This window comes from Chiloscyllium plagiosum, chromosome 5 (genome assembly GCF_004010195.1).
Source record: "Chiloscyllium plagiosum isolate BGI_BamShark_2017 chromosome 5, ASM401019v2, whole genome shotgun sequence".
Taxonomy (NCBI): domain Eukaryota; kingdom Metazoa; phylum Chordata; class Chondrichthyes; order Orectolobiformes; family Hemiscylliidae; genus Chiloscyllium; species Chiloscyllium plagiosum.
The window spans coordinates 71,940,519-71,964,908 of NC_057714.1; the positions used below are offsets into that span (position 1 = coordinate 71,940,519).

General features: G+C 40.8%; 1 protein-coding gene across 2 annotated transcripts in view; it reads left to right on the plus strand.

The window, feature by feature from the left end:
* The window catches only part of itga8 (integrin, alpha 8), a 207,634-nt gene that overhangs the window by 173,080 nt on the left and 10,164 nt on the right, over positions 1-24,390 (plus strand). The window contains exons 27-28 of one of the 2 annotated variants that reach the window (XM_043690323.1): positions 2,264-2,377; positions 3,630-3,779. In XM_043690323.1, coding sequence (XP_043546258.1) covers positions 2,264-2,377; positions 3,630-3,641 — 126 coding nt within the window. In that variant the 3' untranslated portion in view covers positions 3,642-3,779. Of the gene's footprint in view, positions 1-2,263; positions 2,378-3,629; positions 3,780-24,196; positions 24,299-24,390 lie in introns of those variants that run through there. The other variant, XM_043690322.1, reaches the window with a different exon arrangement.

The following is a 24,390-nucleotide window of genomic DNA, read 5'->3' on the forward strand; positions in this document are numbered from 1 at the left end:
TTATACCCATTTCAACAGAGAACTATCATGATGCTTGTCATAGCCTATTGTAACTTATTGATTTGCAAATGGTAATATTACCTTACCATCTTTAAACTTTTCCAGTACACAGCATATGAATAACTTTTGAAGTACCATTCCATAAGCAAATCTGTTACAACAAAAATTGTTGGAGAAACCCAGCAGATCTGGCAACATCTGTGAAGGGAAAACAGAGTCAACATTTTGAGTCCAGTAACCCTTCTTCAGAACTAATGGTAGCTCGGAAAACGTGGTATTTATGCTGTGGACGAGGGTTGGGGGGAGACAGGTGAGTGTAGAGGTGGAGATAGAGTCCCAAGAGAGAGGGATTTATAGTTAGGCAGGCAAAGGGATGGTCAATAGGAAGCCAGGGATAAACAAAAGCTGGTAATGAGGCTCATAGGTAGGTGAAAATGGGTTGGCTGTGCTGAAAGCAGCCTATACCATAATAAGGCCTGGGGCTTGTGGAAGTGTAAAGGACATGGGAGAAGGTGTTCAGGTACTAAAACTATTGAACTCGATATTGAGTTCTGAAGGCTGCAGAGTCCAGAAGCGGATGAAGAGATGTCATCTCAGCTTGTGCTGAGCAGGCCTGGGATAAAATATTGAGCTGAAAATGTGTTGCTGGAACAGCGCAGCAGGTCAGGCAGCATCCAGGGAACAGGAGAATCGACGTTTCGGGCATAAGCCCTTCCTCATTGCCAGGGAACACAATGGTGTGGTGAGTGGCAAGCAACTCAAAGCTTGGGATCATTTTTACAGACAGAATGAAGTTGATCCACAAAGCAGTCACCCAAACCTGGAATGTGTGTCTGGAGCCTTGGATAAGGAGGAAGGAGGTAGGTATTAAATCTTCTGCAATTGCTTGGGAAGGTGCCATTGAGGTGGAGGGATCCATTGGGTTTGGGGAAGGAGTGGACCAGGCTGTCCCAGAGGGAGCAGTCCCTGCAGAATTCTAATGGGGGGGGGACAGAAGTTCTGTTGAAGGATCACTGGACTCGAAAAAATGACTCTGCTTTCTTTCCTCAGATGCTGCCAGACCTGCTATTTCTGCTTTGGTTGGAGGGGAGTATGTGTCTGGTGGTGGCATCCGGCTGGTAGTGGTGGATTTGCCGACTTATGATCCAATTCCGAGCAAATCTGCCAACCACTTTGACTTTGTAGTTTTAGACCTGCTAATCTGTTATTGAGCTCACCTCATTAATGTCCGGCTTCAATCAGAGCAGGACTTATACATTTAATGGTAAGATCCTGGTGAGTGTTGCTGAACAAAGAGACCTTGGAGTGCGGGTTCATATTTCCTTGAAAGTGGAGTCGCAGGTAGATAGGATAGTGAAGAAGGCTTTTGGTATGCTTTCCTTTAGTTGTCAGGGCATTGAGTAAAGGAGTTGGGAGGTCATGTTGCGGCTGTACAGGACATTAGTTCAGCCACTTTTGGAATTTTGTGTGCAATTCTGGTGTCCTTCCTATAGGAAGGATGTTGTGAAACTTGAAAGGGTTCAAAAATATATATAAGGATGTTGCCAGAGTTGGAGAGCTACAGGGAGAGGCTGAATAGGTTTGGGCTGTTTTTGGGGAGTGTTGAAGGCCTTATAGAGATTGATAAAATCATGAGTGGTGTGGATAGTATAAATAGGCAAGGTTTTTTCCTTGAGTTGGGACAAGTCCAGAACTAGTGGGCATAGGGTGAGAGGGGAGAAATTTAAAAGGGACCTAAGGGCAACTTTTTCACGCAGAGGATGGTGTGTGTATGGAATGAGCTGCCAGAGGAAGTGGTGGAGGCTGGCACTATTACAACATTTAAAAGGCATCTGGATGGGTAAATGAATAGGAAGGGTTTGCAGGGATATGGGCCAAATGCTGGCAAATGGGACTAGATTAGTTTAGGATATCTGGTCGGCATGGGCGAGTTGGACCAAAGAGTCTGTTTCCGTGTTGTACACCTCTGACTCTATGACTCAATGTTACTATGTGCACTCATATAGGAATTTGCTATCAAGTGGCAGAATGATGTGCTGTAAAATTCTTTGGGAGTGGGGCTCCCCACAAGAATGTTTATAAGCTTTCTTTTTGATAATGTAGATAAAAAGCACACTTTACAAGCGTTACATGCAAGACCCTATTTTGAGTTTCTTTTTAACCTTATGATTGCCTGAGGCGAAATGGAATCAAAGAATCGTGCAAAGTCAGTTCAGTTGTGTCTCCGTACAGTTTCTTATCATTGACCACTTTGTTTTTACAGAATTGTAGCAACATTGATTGTACAAAAATAGTTTGCCATGTTGGTCAACTGGGAAGGGGGCAGAGCGCAGTGCTGAATGTTTGGTCTCGAATCTGGGTTGAAACCTTCTTAAAGGTAATGTATAAAGTAATTTATTATGAGCTGGAAAGGCAATTGTCTAAAACTAAAAACTTGTTTTTTTTCAATGAACTTCTCATATATCAATCACAAACTTATCTGGGTTAATTTGTTTAGCCTGTACACAATCTTAAACTTTGGCTTATGTTAGAACTAGCGATGTATTTTAAAAGTATGTTTATGAAACTTATATGATGAACATTTTAATTTCATATTACATAATACATTGTTTGGGGAAAGTATTAACTGAATAATATAGATTGTAACAAATGCTTGTTTTATCACTGTGTTTAGAAATTTGAATGTGCATTAATTTAATATGCATCCACAGTTCACTTCATTCTGCACAAAATATTTCTCAGATTTTTGCCACATCTGTTAATCTGTCAACAATCAGGAGAAACTTTTTATTCTTACTACACTCCATGTTTGTTTATGAAAGATAGTTCCCTCGGTGCTACTGAATTTTCTGACTTATTCATCTAACCTCTTAAACTATGTTAGGAAGCAATCACAAAAGCAAATATTGCCTAATAACACAAAAAAGTTGTTTGTGCAAATGCTAATTCATGAGAGTGCCTTGTTTCTTTTATTCATTCCTGAGATATGGACGGCATTGGCTGGGCCAACATTTATTTTCCATCTCAAATTGCCCTTGAGAAAGTGGTGATGAGCTGCCTTCTTGAACTGCTGCAATCCATAGTGAGCAGGTACACCCACAATGCTGTTGGGTTGAGTGTTCCAAAACGTTCACTGATGCTGAGTCAAGTACAGTGGTGACCCCGGAGTCCAAACGCCCTATTGTTCGAACAAATTGGAATCCGAACAATTATTTCGAGAAATCTTTGCCCTAAAATCCGAACACATTTTCAGAATACGAACACCATGTATCGTTCTGATCGCACATTGTTCAGTTTGTCCCGGGAAGTAGTTGTGAAAGCATCCCTTGTGTGTCCATCACTAGTTTACCTCGTGTTTTCATCTTGATTTGTGCTGGTTTTTAAAATGATCACCCTTGTGCATTCACCATGGCACCCAAGAAGAGCAGTGAAGCAAATAAGAGTAAGAGGAAATCTGTGAGAATGACAATTGAGTTGAAGAAAGAACTTATCGCTAAGCATGAGAGCGGTACGCGTGGGACCAGAAACGGATTAATTCACTTTCCATTATTTCTTATGGGGAAAATAGTTTTGGAATCTGTCCAATTTTCTCAGCTTTTCATTGTCAGAAAATCCTCTTAATCCTGCAGTCAACCTGGTGACTCTCATTGTACTGCCGCTGATGCAAGCAAATTCCTGCTTCACTGTAGAGATCAAAGCTACATCAATGTGTGGTCTCACCTGTACCATTGAAGCCAGAATTATTTTTCTGTTCTCTGATTCCCTTGTAATAAATGACAATACACCTTCCTAATTGTTTGCTGGACTTTGTGTTCCTTCTCCAAGTCCTTTCGAACATCAACATTTAAGTGTTTCATGCTTTTTTTTATAAAATTCAGCTTTTATTGCTACCAAAGTGAGTAACTTTGCATTACCTCCCAATATTACTCTTGGACTCTGTCTCAGTCATAAACATCGATTATAAATAGTTGAAGCCCCAGCACTAACCCTTGTTACAGCCTGCCAACTTGAAAAGGCTTCACTTATCTCTACTCTCTGCTTCTAATCCTTCATCAATTTTCTATCCATACTAATATAATCCACCTCTTCAATAAGCCCTGATATTGTGTATTAACCTTTTGATGTGGGACTATATCAAATGCCATTGGAAACACAAGTAAATTTCATGTACCGATTTTCCTTTATCTCAAAAAAAATCATCGTAAAAAAGTCTGTAATAAAGTTGTCAAGGACAGTTAAGTATTTTACATTCCAATTGCTTTGGGGTGTGTGGACAAAAGATTTCCACATGCTTCTCTGAACTAACGGAGTAGTTTGACCATGAAATGGTGAAAAAACTTCTCATTTTAAAAAAAAACTGATCTTGTGTCCTGAGGCTGTTCTGAGACAGCTTCAAAATTTGATTGCACAGCACCATGAAAAAATTTCTTACTTATGTTTTGTTCTGCAGTTCTGTTATTTTCTAGATCTCTCTTTGCAACTGTGGTCATCCTTTGAACATATGAACATTATCACTCTCTGAAGTATTTGTATAGACATTTAAGTTCTTTATTTCATTTTTCTTTGCTTATTAATTCTTTTAGAGTTATGGCTGCTTGGTCTGACCTTGCTCAATTTAAAGTTGGATAAACAAAATAGCTTTAAACGCATTAAAAAGAAATGAAGGAGAAAGTCAGCAGGCTGGCAGCGTCTGTGGGAATATTGAAAGGCATTCCAATGATCATTTACTGGCGTATTATTGCACAACCTTCTGCAATTATTGTACATAGCTGTTCACTCGTTTCTTTAATATTGACCCATTTAAAGTTATATCTCAAGTGCTGATTCCCAGATCATGTTGAATTTATTCATTCAATACTTGCTGTACATCAGCGGTTGCATATCCTCCATTTCTGTATGTTGTTTGGATCAATTGAAAACACCAGTTCAAAATGAACAATACATCTTGTGGCTTCTCTGACGCAGTGAATCAACAAACAGTCATGCATCACATTAGCAACAAATTAGGGAGGAGTAACATAAAGAGAGGTCAAGAATTTTCAAGAGGAGAAAAGGCAATTATTTCCAACTGGCATGTACCAGAAATGTGGAAGTGGAGCCAAAAATCCAGATAGTATCAGATTCCCGTAAGAATATTCTATAAATTGGTAAGTTCAACGTTAAGAAATATGGACAATGCAGTCTATAGCCAAATCTAGCTTTCAGCTCCAAAACAAAACCAGCACACTTTTACATCTTGCAAACTATTCACCCAACATATGTATGACTTCAAAGGACAGTTTTCTCTTTCCCACTGGGGTCAGATTACAGTGCAGATTGTCAACTGTGCTTGAATTCATAAGGGTTGTGGGTACAGAGGCAGGTTGATTGGAGGACTTGTTTTAGTAATATAATTTCAATTAGATCCTAAAGACCCCCTAAAACTTATCCATCCAGTCTGTTCCCACATTTTCATCCCATATTGCCTCATGCCTCCGCGGATATCTATTGGGACCCCATGTTATGTCTATGCTCCCTCCATAGCAACTCTCCTATGTAATACTTGTAATATTATTAGCTTGTGTCAACAAAACAGAAACCAGGTCAAAGAAAACAAACTGTTATTACAAATTGGGACCTGCCATTACTCTCCAGTAAATGGAATGCCTACTGTCCTGATACCACTTAGCACTTGAAACTCAGCCAAGCGTTGATAATGACGATAGTTATCCCAACAATCAACTTCTTTGAAAAGAAAAGAACATCGGGTGTTTGTTTCAAATTCAAACCTTACTGCCTGTCTACTAATGTAGGGGAGCATGTGGTTAGATTCATGCCTAGACTTTTTTAAGTGTCAAAACCAGCCTGTAAGGCAGTAAGTTAGCTTTCTTTTCTCCAAGTGTCATAATCAACATTGTCTTTATCAGCCAGAACTACTTAAATCAGAGGAGAAAGGATGAGGTTATTTTGCAATATTTTTTGTTGCTTTATGGTTTTCCTCCATTCAAAAAAAATCATAATGCTTGTGTTTTCTCATACTTGCAAAATGTTGACAACAGTCATTCTTGAGACTGAAACTCAAGCTGTGAGGGAATGAAGTGGAAATCAAGTTCAGTAAATAATTACTAGCAGTGAGTGATTTGACTTCCAAAGATACACAAGTGCAAAAGTAAAGCAAAGTGGTAAATGTCATACTTAAACAGGAACAGGGATAAGCTATTCGGCCCCTCAAACATGGTCTTCCATTCACTGGGATCATGCTGATCCAGCATTCCTCATGTCTACTTTTCTATGTTTTCCCCATCACCCTCGACTTCCCTACTGATCAAGAATCTATCTATCTTAACTTTAAATATAGACAAGGACTCTACCTCACAGCTCTCTGTGTAAGGAATTCCAAAAACTCTCAACCCTTTGAGAAAAGAAATTCTTCCTCATATAATGCCACTTTATTCTGAGACTATGCCCTCTGATCCTCCACTCCCCCATGAGGGGAAACATCTTCTCAGCACTTACCCTGTCAAGCCCCTTAAGAATCCTATTTTTCGATGATATACCTTGCAATTTGCTAAAGTCTGGTGAGTAGAGGCCCACCCTGTTTAGCCTTTTGGAAATTCAAATGCAACACATCTACTGGTTCCCCTCTATTCACTACCTTGTTGTGACCACCTTGAAGAACTCTAATACATGAGTTAGACATGATTTATCTTGAAGCTGTACAGAAGAAATACTCTCTTACTGAAATCCAACATATAGAAAGTAATTTCTGAGCAGCTCATTCCATAATACCAGTAGTTGAGTGGAGGCTGTAATCTGGTCATGTGATGAACAAAGGGGACAAATCTATCCTGGGCTATGGCAGAGGGTCAGTAGTGAAAACAGAGACCAGTATGAAACTATATGTCTGAGTATGTGGGACAAATAATGCATCATTTCAGATTGTCAAGTACTTCAAGAGGAAAGTAGATCACATCAGTTACAATGTTTCAATATACCTAAAGTTATGTTGAGACAAGAAGTCAGCCTGTTACATTTGTGTTAGTAAACAAAATAAAGATAACATTTCCAATTTAAAGACTGCCACCTCTAAGCAATCAAAACTAGAGACCACTGCTCCTGGTTAGAACCGTAGAATCCTGACAGTGTAGAAGCAGACCATTCAGCCCACTGAGTCTACACTGACCCCTGAAGAGCATTCCACCCAGACCCGCATTCCACCCAGACCCACCCTATCCCTGTAACCTTGAATTTCCTGTGGCTAATCCACCTAGCCTGCACATCTTTGGACTGTTGGAGGAATCCAGAACACCAGGAGGAAACCCACACCGACATGGGGCAAACTCCACACTGACAGCTGCCTAACAGTAGAATTGAACCCTGGCACTGAGGCAGCAGTGCTAACCACTAAGGCACCATGCCACCTGTTAACATCATGCACATCCCGTTTCTTGATCTTTGGCCCAGCAACAAAATAATGCGGAACATCCAGGTTCTGAGGAACTATGAACTAGTGTTGGTCAACAAGTCAGCAAAGTCAGGGTTGATAGGGGACAGGATTCGGTTCGGATTAGGATAGAGTTCTGAATGTACTGCTGTTTATGGAGAGGTTAGACAGGAGATTATTGTAATTATTGAGTCAGAGGTGAAAGTCAAGACAATGGTAGGGTTGGGTTCAGAAACTCTGCTCAGAGTCAAGTAGGATGGTGAAACTGTGACCAGCTTTTTCAGTCTAAACCAATAGCTGAGGAGGAGAATGGGAACTATTGAGAGTATGGAGTTTTCAATGGGAGCCAAAGTCAAAAACTGCACACTTTCATTGTTCCAGGAAAACAAATTTAAAATTTATCCATCGTAGTCTATTGGACAAGTAGCCTAATAATACAGACACATGGAAGAATCAATGTTTGTTGTGAAGAGATAGAGCTAAATGTCATGCTGTTGAAGAAGAAGCTAACCCCTTGGTAGTGAATGGCATTGCCAAGGCTAACATGCAGGAGAGGAGGAGGGTGGGGGCAAGGGATAGAATCATGTGAGCTTCAAAAGCAACAATGTGTGGGCTGCAAGAGAAGCTATTACTGGCTCAAATCAAGTGCATCAGAATGGAACTGGGAACAAACCAACCTACTTAGCTAGACATTGGAGGAAAGATTTTGGAGGGGTTGTTCCATAATCCACAACAAAAACTACAAGAGATTACAATGGAAGAGGAATGATAATGCACTACATGAGAGGTCACAAGGATGTAATTTGTATCTTGGTCAAGGCCATTTTGATGCTGTGACAGTGGTAAGACCTCATGAGGGAGATTGGATAATCTATCAGGAGGGATTCAAAAAGAGTTTTCAAGAACCATCAGGATTGAATGAAGAGGTGACAGCCAATTCAATGATTTGGAGATGAAATTAAACTTATAAAGAGTTGCAGTTTGCAGGACAAGAGGATTCTAGGGTGGGCATGTTAATACTGTATGATACATTTTGCACAACAATAAACAACTCCACTTTTAAAAATAACTTTTCAATTTTGTATTTAAATGGTATCTGCCCATGCATTCCCCCTTCTTGATGGGTTATGATAGAAGGTGTTAAAAGTTACTATAATTTCTAGCCCGGGGTCAATAACATCAACAATTAAGATTTGAAATTGTCACCAAAGTCACTGCTGAACTGTGTATACAGAAACAAAGGCAGATCAGACTGGCAACAGTTTGACAAACTTTGTCTGTTATTGACAGAATTTGAGCAGCTGTCTCCAGGCAAACAACCTTAGTTGCCATGCAAGGACTGACCTGATGTCAAATAATTTGTGCTATCGTTTTTCCATCATTTCCTACACAATTGCTAGTGGCCTTATCCTCCTCTCAAACTGAGGGAAATGTTTTGATATTGTATCTGGCACTGATTCATCTGATCAGCAGAAAGAATGCAGTATGCAATAGTTAACACATTTTGGTATGTATCCAAGCAGGGTTTTATTGCTATCTTGTATCTTGAAAGGAATAAAAATTACTGTGTTTGGCTCTTTACATTGGAATGGTCTCAAACAGGAAGCTGATACCTCAGTCTTGCATTCCAACTGCTTTTCATCAAAAAACAAAGCAGACTTCATTCTGGCTCAGACAATGACATTGTATCTAGTGCCGTAGCCCATCCAACAACTATGTATTTGCATTGGCTCACAGACTTGGTTTAGCGAAAGATACATGGTCACACTTGCCAGAAGGCAAAAATTGAAAGACTGTACAAGTACATGCTTTTCTATACTTTTCCTTCTTCAATCTGAGTCCAAGAAAAGTCTGTAGTGATCTTGTCAGAGGTAAAAGTCTGAAATTAATGACAACTTCCCAATGTTTGTATAGAAATCAAGGAAGATATTTAGATTTGCTTCTGATATTGATGCGAGTAGCAGTCACGTTTCTGTCTTAGATGTGCATTACATTTTACAGTGATATGAGCAATGGTATAAAGTCAGATTTCAATAATCGCATCAAAGTTCAGCAGCTCAATCAACCAGACCGAGATCTGGCTCATGCACTTTACAAAATAATTATCTTATTCAGATTGTTAATTTGATTACCTAGATACATGGTTTTTTTTGTTATATCAAAATTCTTGTTTCATTGCAGTGCTGGAAAAAGGCTAATGGCATTACCAGATTCGGCAAAGTCTCTATAATGTTGTAAATATTTGAATTCCTTATTATGAATATGCATGACACATTAAGATTGTTCTGATCCCAGCTGAAAATAATACTGGATGAGCCAGATTCCAGATTAAAACCTAGTTTGACAGATTATTTGTTTAATTTGCAGTTGGTTAATGTATTGGTTGTTTACTGAAATTTATTCACATGAGGTTGTAGCTATTCTTTAGTAACAGAACACAAGTTTATTACACAAAAGAAAAAGACTCACAAAGTTATTTAAATAAATATGCTGTGATCAGAAAGACCTTAACACAAACAGCTGAACAAAGTTTTAACCTTCTTCATAACACTATCCTTTTACAGATTCTCAATTACAGTTACATTTCCCTCTGATTTCAATTCTAAAACTTTCTCAATTGACTCACAGATTCTTTTCCTTGAACTGCAGAGATAATTTCTTGCTTTCTTTCCAATTTCACTGTTGTGAATCCTTCACCATTCTGATGGGCTAAACCTTTTCAGTTCCAAAGAACTGAAGATTTCTATCCAAACTCTCCTGGCTTGGAGACTCAATAAACTAAGACACTTCATGTATAGTGGTCCTGAACTAAAACTTGATTCTCCTGCAAAATTAAAAAATCCTTCTAAACTCAACTCTTTAAACTGAACCCTCAAACCTTCGGTTCTGAAATCAGAACTAAGTTAATGACCTTGATTTATTTAATCTGACATAAATGGCATAAAGGTGAAAAAAAAGGACATGGAGATGTGAGAGAAGGTTTGTGATGGTAATCTGCTTCTCTTCCTATTGCATCCTTCATCATTGAACCATTAGTCTTTTGTTTCTATTGAGCAGTAGCGAAATAGAATTTGGTACTAATGGTTTTGGCAGATTCTAACAGATATCCAATCTCTCGGGATTGCAATCAAAAGATGTTCCCTAGCCAGGCTGCCTGATGACTGTACATGTGACAGAAAAGCAGCTGGGCCATACTTACCTTGTAACTTGTGAGGCAATGTTTCCAATCTATCTCAGACTTTGGTTGTCACGAAACAAAGTTCACCTAAGTCACAAGAGCTCCTGTGTAATACCACTTCCTCAGGCAGCATGCAAACTCCTAAGGGCAGATTTCTATCTGCCATTAATGGAGAGCACCAAGTTTGGACGATTTGGAGAGATGGGTGGTTAAAAACATAGCTGCAGATGTGGAATGCAGCCTGTATGCAATTACCTCTGCATTTAAGAGGAATCATTCTAAGCGAGATATTTAAATATAATATACAGCAACTGAATAGTTTTAATCAACTTATTTAGATATGTTGTAACACTCCTCTGAAACAAGTCGGAATTGAACCCGGTCTTTAGCTCAAAGATAGGGACTGGACCACTGCTCCACAAGAACACTTCCATTTATCTTTTTTTCTGGTTTTAACTGCTGGTGCACCATTTTCCAAGTTGCCACAATGTCACCAGATGACAGCACAGTAGAAAGTCATTAATCAATGAAGCTGATATTCCTAGAAAACATTTAAATAGAGAAACAGAATGATGAAAGCCATGCCTTTGGGAAAAAAAGCTGTACTTTCAATACCTGGTAGGACTTTACTTCCCTTATTGTAAACCTGTCTGTTCCCAGTGGTTGATGCTGAATGGAAGCGGCTACTGCAACTATTATATCATCCTCGGAAGAGGAACAGGAGGGCCAGTCACATGTACTTAAGCAAGAGCAGAAAAGGACAGAGTCGTAGCTCAAAGGAGAATGATACTGTCCAAAGAGGGTCACCAAAGTTTTAGCCACCTCAACATGTCAAAACAACAATGCCTCAAGAAGCTCCTTGCTGACCGTCATTGACCCATGGAGCAGGACCTCCTTTTAAGAGGGCCTGGAGGTGTGCTGTACCACTGGTCATCAATTTCCTCCCTAATTTTGTTTTTCATTGAGTGCACAGGTAGTTTGCACTGTGCCTGTAGATGTTTTGAGTGGCAGTTCAAGCACAATAATCGAAGAGTTTTACTTGTGGGTGGCTGGTGTGGAAATGCTGAGAGAAAGCATTGGTCCACCATTGCCTTGAATGACTTCACCTTCAACTTTTGTTAGGCATCAGCTGGTGAGCCGTGTAGGATCTCACAGTCTACAGCCAACAAGTCAGTCTTGCCATTCGCTGCCAGGCATGCCAAGGCTGCTCAGTGTATGCACTTTAACATTGATCTGGCCAGTTAGACTCACTCAAGGTCTTGCCTTTGCTGCAATAACTGGATGTCCTCAGATTCTGCACGTATGGCATTCGAGGGGCCATCGGTTAATGCTGCTGTTTTTGCCATCCAGAAGGGATTCTACTCGCATAGTGTGTAGGTCCTATGTTCCTCAGGCAGGTATGTGCAAGATTTCTTCAGGCCACCATGTCTCTTCCATCCTGGTCAATGTCTACCAAAAGCATATGGATTTCTGAGCCGATTGAGTGGGTATCAAGGTTGATTCCACCCACCCCCACCCAACAAGAAAATCCCACGAGGAGTCTTTCCAATGCTGCCATTAGTCAGTACAATAGGAGCTACATCACACAGGAGTAATCATTGAACACACCACTGAATTCATAGAATCCCTGGACTTGCTGAAAATGAGATTCAGGCCACCTTGACAAATGCGGGCTACCCTTCACTTTGCACCAGCAAGGGTCTCCAAAATGGCGTTGTTCGGCTGTGACTTGCACAACGTGGTGCTCCACAGAGGAATTGAACTACAGGAGAAGAGGTGTGCAAATCATCCACCATCATCCAACCAACAGCGGATAGTGCAAGTGGAGGAAGAGGAGGATAATGTGCTCCACATATCTGACTCCATACCAACCTCACAGAGATGCAAGCCCCATAACCATCAAGCCTAATGCCTTGTGAAAGTGTAAGCCTGAATATTCCGGACTCCCTCTCTCACCCAGCACAAAGTATTCCTTTTATCGTAAATTATGCCATCTGAAACACATATTCTTATTGGGCCTTTTGTCTACTGGGAATTCAGGGAGATACATTATAGAGGGTTAAAGATATATATTTTTAAAAAGAGCTTCCTTCAGTTACTATATCATAAATTGAACAATGCACAGTATTCAAAGGAGTTGAGGGGGTCCTACTGTTGGCTGGAGAGCCCCAAACTGAAGACCTGCCGGGTTAAGTGCCACTGACAGCCTTTCCCAGGAGTCAAAGGACCTGCAGGCAGAAGTAGCACCCATTGAGAACTGCTGGCCAATCTGATGCCGGCAGCTCTTCATAACTTGGCAGTGCCACTAGGGGAGGGAGGGGGAGCTCCTGGATCTCTGCCAGAGCGACTGACTTAGTCTCATCCCCACCCCTGACTACCAAGCTCCCAGCCCCCACACCAACACTTTCCATTTTCCTTTCTTCACAAAATGATCCCATCCTTTTGAAAACCATGACAATGTCAAATGTAAGGGGACATAGGTTTATGGTGAGAGGGGAGGAGTTGAAAGGACATGTATAAGTAAAGTTTTTACACAAAGGGTGGTAGAAGCAGATACAATAGCAATGTTTAAGAGGCATTTAGACCGACATGTAAACAGGCAGGGAGTAGAGGGATACAGATTAGCTGCAGATAGATGGGAATAATTTAGACTGGGATGTCATAGTAGGCACAGATATTGTGGGTTGAAGGGCCTGTTACTGTGCTGTAGTATTCTGTGATTGAATCTGCCAGCACTACACTCTCAGCTACTGCATTTCCAATTCAAGCAACTTGCTGATGAGACAAATTTGCAGAGCAACACGAAAATATCAGGAGAATCAGACGAATTAATTAAATCTTCTGACCTTCCAGAGGATGTACAATGGGCCAAGCAGTCACTTTGTCCCCCTGTATTTTGTGATTCTATCCTGCAGTACTAACAGACTCAGGTACCAGGCTCACCCAGCTGTAGGCCTAGGTGATAACTAACACAGCCTTGGCGATGGCAGATGTGATGCAGTAAGCCAATATCCAACATGCTGGGACTGTTAGCTCCACCATGTTAATCGGACAGGAGGTCTCAAATCTGCTCTTTCTTTGCTTTTGAATAAAATTCTTGTGTCACTGACATTGTCATGCAAGGAGATATTGTTTCAGACATTGATTGTTGCTAGAAGGCCAACTTAAACCAGATGCAAGAGCCGATCACTGCTATAACAGGGAAACCTGATACATGCTGAATTCTAAGCCTCAAGCCTGAATTACAGGAGGCCAGTGACTTATGGCCACTTCCTGAGCATTGCCATGTAACTCATTGACAAAGAGGACCACTGCTTATAGCATATGTGGACTATATTTATCTGAATTATCTCAAGATGAAATCCACTTTCACAAATGGAGCGTCAAACAGGTGTAGGGTGCCTTATCTACATATTCAAAGAAATGTTAGGTAAGGTCTTTTCTACCTTCACAATTCTGGCTGTTGACGGATTTTTAGTATGTAGCAGATTTCTGTACCCTGCCATCATTCTAAATACATTACTTGCCCTTGAGAAATTCAAGAAAGATCCTCAGACAGCACCTTCCAAAGTCATGTCCACTTTCATCTAGAACGACAAGGGCAGCAGATACATGGGAACATGACCCAGCAAGTTCCCCTCCAAGCCACTCACCATCTCAAGTTGAAGATACCTTCACTGTCGCTGGGTTAAAATCCAGGAGTTCCCTTCCCTAAGGGCATTGTGGGTCAACCCACAGCAGATGGACTACAATGGTTCAAGAAGGCAGATCACCACCACCTTCTCAAAGGTAATTAGGGATGGGCAATAAATGCTAGCCAATTAGTAAATCCATATCCTGAGGAATAAAAAAAAACTGATGCAGCATTATCAACTTCCAGGCTCTCATCTAGTAAAAGTATGGAACATACATTCACCAATAGAACTTTAGGGATTTTTGCACACAGAGGCTTGGCTTTTACCAGCTCTCTATAAATGATCTGGCAGAACAAGGGAATGCATTGACTATTGAGGGGAAGTTGAGGGATGAAGTGCCATCATTGTCTTGCTGTCATGTCGCTTATCAGCAACAGGAATAGTGAAGTAAGACCCTCCCACCACAGAGTCAATTGAGGGCCTTTTAAGAACATTTTACCACGGGCAGGCCTTCTGCTTTATGGGGAGACAAGGAGATGAAAACTGGCAGCCCTGTGAGTTTTAGAAGACCCCCTCCCATTCCTGCACTCTATTACCTATAAACAACCTCCAATGGCAGCTCTGGCCTCATGAACAACTCCTTACCAAACCTCCAAGTCCACTCATGTCATTGTGAGGGCAGTGTCCATCGCAGTGATGGCCAGCCCTCCTAGTAGCTCTTGAAGTGTGTTATTTAAGAAGAGACCACTTTCTGAAAAGATACCTTTGGCATGATGAGCCACTCACTGCCACTTCTGTCTGATCTTGGGAGCTCCAATTTACAGTAAGTCATTCATTTATTGTCAGCTCCTCCAGGCTGACATTTAGTAATGGTGAAGAACTGCAACCGCGCCTGGTGTTTTTAAAATTGGCACAACATGCATCAAACAGCAGTGCTGTTTCCTCTTCCCCACACATAAGTTGGCCTTCACTGACCTATGTATAGCTCACTCCTTTCATCCTATTGTTTAGTAGAAGAGACCTTAGCTGCCTTGGTGCTACTCTCTGTAACTTCCACCCTGAACTCCTAACCTATTCACTTTTGCATTTGAAAGACCTACTCAAAACACACAAAACATTTGGTTTCCTCTTGAATTTTAAAGCCAAACGTATTGCCTGTTTCTCAGCTCATTTTCCTTCTTTAGTTTTTTTTCCTTCAAGTCCACTGTCTTACCCCCTACCAGAATCCTGCACCTCCCCCTAGACTTTGGAAAGGGCCTTGGAGTTTTGCTTACATTAAGCCCTGTCTCGATGCAGGTCGCTTATGTAGGAAATAACATCCAGCAGTGACGCTGCACTAAAGCACATCAACTGTAATCATAGCCTGGCAGGTTGCCCACCATTCACAGCATTTACAAGCTTCATCTGCTCCCCATCCCCTAAAGCATTGAAACAACTAGCGAAAAGGAAATAAGTTGTCTAATTTATCAATGTGCCAATACAAAAGTGAAGTGAGCTGTTTCCTTCACTGCTTAAATTTGGTGCCTATAAATTAAACTTGTCTCTTTTGTAACATTACTTAACCCTGATTTATAACTTTGCCGAAGTGCTTCACAAGGATGACTGTGTGTTGCCGTAATGTCATGGTCATAATCCTCTGGACCCAGGGAATTCAGGTGGTCCTACAACAATTGGAGCCATATGTGATGACATAGTAGCTGCTCATCAGCACCTGCTCAGTCCTTTGGAAACTTCGTAAATTTGGAGAGTTTGTAATTACTTTGGGACAAAGCTATACAAAGTGGCACAGGCAGTGCAGCTGGAGTCTGCATCAATGCTAGTGAATCCAACCTTCCCTGTTCCTCTCAATCTCAAAATCACACCTTCTCAAATGAATGCAGCTCCTCAATAAGTGGCTCACAGCAGACTGACAAGTCTGCCAGCTTGACTGGCACTCCAGGCACCATCTTCAGCATTCACTCCTTACACCACTGAGGCACAGTTACAGCACATGTACTAGACACAAGATTCATTGTAGTCCCTTCAACAGCACCTTCCAAAACCTCTGCCCTCTAGAAGGACAAGAACAGCAATGTTTGGGAACACTTGCCACTATTAAGTTCTCCTTAAAACCACACATCATGATGACCTGGAACTATATCATCGTTCCTTCACCATCATTGGGTCAGAATCATGGAACTCATTTCCTTATGATGCCAAGGGTGCACCTACACCACAGTGGTTAAAAAATACAGCGGAGCACCACGTTCTCAGAGGTAATTAGTTATGGACTATAAACGTTGCCCGAGCCAGAAACACTAACATCCAATGAAATATTTTTTTTTTATTCCTGGTCTTTCCAGTCTAGCGGTGATAGAATTTTTGGATGTCCAAGGTTTCTGTTAGAAATGTCATCAGAGGACATTATGGGTCCTTGGCCATTTTGCATTTTCCTCCAGGTGGTTATTGAGGTGCAATTCACTGCAATGGGCTCTTTATTTATATTAAACACAGTATGACTTTGACACTGCAAGTGCTCTTTGCACATTCACAGACATCTACTGGTTCACATTCATAGGAAAACCTAAGGCTAAACCTTATGCATCATGTTCTACTGCATCAAGCTTGTAGGATATCAATCCATTTCCCATGAACTACAGACATCACATCATATTGCAGCCTGCTGTAATTCAACCTTTCACACTCCTGCTCAATTCTTCTCAACTTTAATTTATGCTTCATTAGATGCAGCATTGATGCTGCTAATTGATTGGCTAGTGCAGGAGAAGGAGGGGTGCTAGATGCAGTATGTTGTGCCATTGTCTCCTACTCATCACCATATCCTTGCTCTTGTGCCTCTCCTCCACCAGTGAAGACATTTCGGGAGTGAGGAAACCTACGTGTTCAGTCCTTGCTAAGGAAGTAAGCATGTTATTTGAGGGTACTCACTGTCACTGGCTGAGTGCTAGATCAGCACATTTATGGAAAGTGTCATTGCTGTCTGTGAAGGTGGAGAGTTAAGGCGGAATCTAGACAGACATTTTGATGTATGGTTATAAATGTAGCATTTAAAATTTAAATGGAGGAGGCTTTGGAGGTGCTAGGTGAAAGTTGCATGGCACTCATCTTGCTGAATCTTAAGAAATCATGGAAGCAACTCCTGTTCTGGATCTAGGTCCACTACACCACACTCTGACCATTCACCACCTCCACAATCTGTTGAAGAAACTGTTTGGCCTTTTTTTTACCATAGTACCAATGCTTCCCACATTACCACATGTCTGTTAATAGTGTGGCTGCCCTTCCCATACTAGCATCCATTTTCCTCCTCTTTTTGTGCCCATGGGTAAGCTAGCCACACGAACAGTGCTACCACTGTAAGTGCTGCCAGTATTCCTTTAAATACTCAGTAATCATACAAGCTGACCTTTGTCCCACCCCCTACATCTAATGCAGTCCGTTCCAGGCGTGCCCTCTTAACTGCCAGGCTCCCTCAGAATTTACCCAGAAGTTCACCAAGCTGTAGGGTGGTTACAGACGCAGATCGACCTGACATTCTACAACTCCTGGATTTTCTGGAGTCAAGTAGCTTGAGCTGTGGAGTTTCCCACCTTGCTGCACAAATTTAGAGAGAGAAAATCCCCCCAGCGCTGATCGGAGGTAACCACACAAGCTGCAAATTGCCAAGCTGGAATATTTAAAATCTAGATTAATGTGGTGCTGAAAAAACACAGCAAGTCAAGCAGCATCCGAGGAGCAGGAAAATTGACATTTTGGGCAAAAGCCCTTCATCAGGAAGGACATTTCTGATGAAGAGCTTTTGACGGAACGTCAGTTTTCCTGCTCCTCGGATACTGCCTGACCTGCTGTGCTTTTCCAGCACCACACTAATCTAGACTCTGATCTTTAGCATCTGCAGTCCTCACTTTTGCCTGGAATATTTAAAAGTACCACCTTAGTTCCTTCTGGGACTTTATCTCAATTGCTTTGCTAAATATTAAGCTGTCTAGCCCACACCTCTCACTCCCACTCACCTCACCACCCACTTCCTACACCTGTATATGTCAACCCACGTTCATCTGTTCAGCTCCAATGCCCACCCATAGCCTCCCTGCCAAGATATGAACCACACTTCCCAATGAAATCTAATACCCTGATGCCAATTTATAGCAACTCTTCATACTTATCATGTCCATGGCCTTTCATTGCTCCTATGTCAACTTAGTGAAATCATGCCTACACCCCTCATCTACAGACTTTACCCTTATATCCTCCATATCAATTCACCCAATATGCACCATAGGCCGACTCAGGAATCACACTTGAGATGAAATAAAACATACTTCTAAGTGTTTAATACAGACTTAATCATTGATTGATGAAAGTCAATACAATTTATTTAATCCTTCTCAATACTTAAACTGTTTTGTATTAATAACCTCATATCAAATTCAATTAGTCCTTTAATAGTCTCTTTGTGCTATCATTTAAACTATGAATCACCTCCCCACCCCCACTGTGATAATCAACTGCTGTAGAAAGCAGCCAAACTTGAAAATGTTATAATTATAGAACTTATATGTCAACAAACAGCTATTGAAATTTCTTGGACAGGTTTTTATTTTAAGCAGTTTTGTTTTCAACTTTGGAACAAATGGCCTTTTGAATGACATGATACCTTGACACCTCTACATACTATATCCTCACTTCTGGAGCATTTGTAAATTCTCTAAAGTTATGTAACTCTTATTCTGTTGGACAAGGCTCCTGCTGCAGCAAAAATGGTATCTGTTTGAATTCAGCATTAATTTCAAATGGCCCAGTTAAATTCAATGTCCCACCTGTGAGCATCGTGTCCTGCCTGTATCCCAACAGTACCTCACCCTGACCCAGTGAAAATAGGATGGCAAAAATGGGGATCAAACCTCCAGACCTGGATCCCATCCACCTTTCTGGAAGATTGTCAAAGTCTCCATGACTGCGTGAATATCCATGCAGAAATCTATGCACCATATCTGTACACCCCACCCCTTGCATGAGCACCAGACTGAAGCTATTTAGGTGGTAAACCTTGAAATGTAATATTTGGCAGAATGAAGTGGCAGGTGCTCAGTGGTTAGTACTGTTACCTCACAGCATCAAGGACCTGAGTTCAATTCCAACATCTGGCGACTGTTTGTGTGGAGTTTGCACATTCTCCCTGTGTCTGCATAGGTTTACTCTGGGTGCTCTGCTTTCATCCCACAATCCAAAGATATGCAGATTAGGTGAATTGGCGATGCTAAATTGCCCATAGTGTCCAGGGATGTGTAGGTTAGGTAGATTAGCCATGGGAAATGTAGAGTTACAGGGATAAGTAGGGAGGTGTGTCTGGGTGGGACTCCTTTTGGAGCGTTGGTGTGGACTTGTTGGGCCAAATGGCCTGTTTCCACTCTGTAGGGATTCTATGAAATCCACTTCTTGTCCTACATATACAAATATACTTGGACTAAGCATAATGTTTGCAAAAGAATGGCCTATTATATTAACTCACTGCACCATTGAATTCACATGATGTTAGTTTATAATCTCTGGCACAAACACCAAACTATATGAACTCACTTAGATAAAAGAAGTTTCCTCTATTGAAATTGTGGTGCTAGCATGTTAATCAATGTACGCCAACTTATTTTCATTGACCTTTATTATTGAAGTCTAGTGTTATTTTTTGAGCTTCTACAGTGCTGCTTTTACAGGAAGTAGAATGTGCCAAACTTTCTGGCATAAATTATTTCAAGAGCGAAGCCTGTTATCATGTGTGTAAATCCAAAAACGTTTTTTTAGAGATTTCTGGAGGGAATTGTGACATTCCTAAAATTGACTTGGAAGAACTAAATCTTTTTAATCCAAGATAAGAGTTAATTAAGTTTACATTTCTCAGATAGATTACCTCTGTGTGTTGTATTTAGCTGTGGTATGTCAAAATTCTTATATTTTTACAAGTTACAATTAGGGTGAAAATGAACAGCATTCATTATAGTAATGTGATTTCAATTTGACTTTCAAACAAATAGAAATTCCATCAGGTACTGTTAGTGTAACATCTGTTCTGATTAACACTTTGGGGATGAAATATTCTAACCAAGCAATTTGGAATGTTTTTACAATTCAGCTGCAGCATCCCAAATTCAAATTATTTCCTTCCTTCATTAAGACTATTTTCAATCTCACTATCTCTCCAACTTAAGTTAACATTATTTACTTCAAATAATTATACATCAAGTAATGTGACCTGTGTCAACAGTTTCCAGTGCAGCTTCTGTTGCTCAGCCAACAATCATTGGGGAAGATTCAGCAGAAACCCGTTTACACAACTGAGTATGGGGTTCCATGTCTGCCAAGATAATGGCAACAGAGCAGAAAGCACAAGGAAATGCTGGCTTATTGTTTCCCCCGTGCTGAAAAATAGGTTGGAACAAAGTTAGGTGAGATGAGAATTTGAAACCATTATGATTCTTGTTTAAGGGAAAGTCTTAGTGGATATTAGTCTGGCAACCTTTTTATATTGGAGAGGGAAAACACTTTTCAAAACAGTTAAAATTTACTGCGTAATCTGTGACAGAATCACCAATTATGTCCAAAGTGGAAACTCCACCCTACTGTCTTTGGTTAATTAATATTTTTATTACTTTGACGTAGAATTATGTAGAAACTATTGCATTGAAAATGAGGACACACTCAATATCTCTGTGCCATGTGTTTATTCTCATACAGACTTCCTCCTACATCATTAGCCTCTTGCACCCTGCCCCTTCTCCTTCATGTGTGCAACAGGCCTCCCTTTATGTGCCTCAGCTCCCAGCAACATTTCAATTCCATAACATGAGTCCACATATAAAGTCAGTCCATTTAGCATTGTTTCGCTTTTAAATTGGTTAGTCATTAGAATCACAAATCTCAGTGAGCATTGCAAGGTTCATAATGTTGTTTCCAACAGTAAATTACCTGAGCTGATTGACACTATTCTAGCAGGGCCATAACCTCTCTCAGACATGAGGCTGCTGCAAGCCTTTTGATTGCAGCCTGTCCCCATGCCACACCATTGCCCAAGGTCTTCACCAGGGAGAGTCGGCCGAAGCCACTGCTGGCCAACTGGAACTTGGCAAGCTGCCACCTGACACCAAGGAATTTGGTAGTCCTCATCAATGAATCATAAAAAAGCTCGCATCTGAGTGCATTGAATAATTGAGAAGGAAATGGAATACAACAGTAGGGAGGTTTTTGCTGAAACAATACAACTCTGCAATACAGTGAACAGTTTTTGTCCCTTGTGTAAGGAAAGACATACTGACATTGGAAGCAATCCAAAGAACGTCCAGTAGGCTTATGCTAGATATGAAGGGACTATCTTATAAGGAGAGGTTAGGTAGCCTGGGCCTGTGCTCCTTGGAATTTATGAAAATGAGAAGTAACTTGAAACCTCCAAGACGCTTAGCAGACTTGACAAGGAGGTGCAGAATGTTTGTTTCCCCTTGCAGGAGACTCACGGACCAGATGGCATATTCTCAGAGTAAGGGAGCAAACATTTAACACCGGTATGAGGAGGAATTTCTTCTCTCAGATGGTTGTGCATTTGTGGAATGCTTTACACACAGAGGGCTTTTAAGTATGTTCAAGGCTGAGATAAGGAGGAGGGACTTGGGGGAGGGGCGTTGGAATTGCGATAGGTGGAGGGAGGTCAAGGTGAGGGTGATAGGCCGGAGTGGGGTGGGGGCGGAGAGGTCAGGAAGAAGATTGCAGGTTAGGAAGGCGGTGCTGAGTTCGAGGGATTTGACTGAGACAAGGTGGGGGGAGGAGAAATGAGGAAACTGGAGAAATATGAGTTCATCCCTTGTGGGTTTCCTCTGGTTTACTCACACAATCCAAAGATGTGTAGGTTAGGTGCATTAGTCAGGGGCAAATGTATAGTAATAGGGTAGGGGAATGGGTTTGGGTGGGATACTCTTCAGTGGGTTGGTGTGGATTTGATGGGCCAAAGGGCCTGTTTCCACGCTGAGGGATTATATGAATTCTATTATTCTATGATTATCAAATCAGCCATAATCTCATTGAATGACAGATCAGACTCGATAGGCTGAATGGCCTAAGTTGAGTGAGTGGGCAAGCATATGGCAGATGCAGTACAGTTGGTTACACTTCAGTGTGAAAAACAGAAAGGAGGAGTGTTATATAAATGGTTATCGTTTAGAAGTGTGGATGAACAAAGGGGTCTAGGTATCCTTGTACATCAATAAATAAAAGTAAACAGGCAGGTATAGCAAGCAATTAGGAAGACAAATGCTATATTGACCTTCATTGCAAAAGGAAAGTCAGAAATGGGGATGTTCACCAATGATTATACAATGCTTAGCACTATTCATGGCTTCTCAGACACTGAAGCAGTCCATGTTCAAATGCAACAAGATCTGGACAATATCCAGTCTTGGGTTGGCAACTGGCAAGTGACATGCACACCACACAAATGCCAGGAAATTACTATTTCCAATAAGAGACTATCTAACCTACACCTTTGACATTCAATGGTGTTACCCTCACTGAATCCTTCATTATCAACATCCTAGAGCTACTACAGAATCCTATTAGGAATTGCCACATAAATGCAGTGGCTACAAGAGTAGGTCAGAAGCTAGGAATACTGCAGCGAGTAACTCACCTCCTGACTCCCCAAAACACATGGACTGCATCTGTCCAAGAAGGAAGCTCACCACCACCCCCTCAAGGGCAACTAGGGACAGGCAATAAATGATTGCTCAGCCAGCTTCACCTACACCCAAAGAGTGCATAGAAATAATAAGCCATATAGGACTTTGATGAGATCATACCTGAAATACTGCATTCAGGTTTTGGTGTCCCTGTCTGAGAAACAATGTGCTTGCTATAGAGGGAGAGTAGCACAGCTTCACGACATACCACTGATCTATGACTGGTCTATGAGTAGAGATTGGTTTGACTGGATTGGAGTTTAGAAGGATGAGAGGTGATTTGATTGAAATGAATAAATTTTAACGGGGCTGGACAAAGTAGATACAGGGAGCTTGGGGAATCTTGAACAAAGAGACACTGTCTGAGGAACATTTCAGACTGAGATGATGGAAAATCTCTTCACTGAAAGGGTGGTGAACCAGTGGAACCTCTACCACAAAAGGAAATGGAGGCCAAGTCACTGAATATGTTTAAGGCATAGGTAGTTAAACTTCTGAATTTTAAAATAACAAAGGGTATGGTAATATGACATCTACAAATTTTGTTAATTTATTTCTCTGTACTTCATTACTGTACAAGTTTCTTACATGGAAAGATCTGACTTATTCAACCATTATTCAGTATAATCATGATGGAGGAAGTGAGTATTGCCTTTGTTGACATTTCAAAGAGGTCTTCAGTACAGAAGAAGAGAAACTCAGCAGTTTTTTTTATGTTTAATCAGTCAAAGGATAAGACATATTTAGCTAGAAACCATAATAAACTATTAACTTCAATTAAAAACTCAAGTTCTAGAAGAAGCAACATACACCACTACATTACCATGCTAAAAGCAAACTGATTTCAGAACATTTATTGTACTGACAGACCAGACAAGTAAATAAATATCTGGGTAAGCTGATGTTCCAATCCGATGTAATGACAGTGTAATATTTTGAATACAGTTGTTTTAAAAAACTGATTTTTGCCAATTTTATCCAGTAGTACCTCCATGGTAGCGCAATCAAATTCAGTTATTTTGTTCTGAAGATAAATCATACTGGACCCAAAACATTAATTGTCTTTCTGTCTACACAGATGCTGCCGGACCTGCTGAGTTTCTCCAGTACATTCTGTTTTTATTTCAGTTCTTTTATTTACTGCTCCTTTTTGAAAAAAAGAGAGCCCAAGTACTTGGAATGATTGTTCTGACTCACTTGGTTAATATATGGTTCCTTTTTCTGCTGCTTTTCTTGACAGAGAAGAAACAACCATTACTCTCTACAGTCTCTGGTGTCATTTGTAGTAAAGGAAATGGCATACAAAATCCAGCCAGAGGAATTACCCAGCACAAATACTGTGGTAAGTGCCTTGAGGGAAAACTCATTTTATAAACATGAGACTTACATAGATAACATTAACCGGATGTATACAGTCTCAGGATCCAGAAAGAA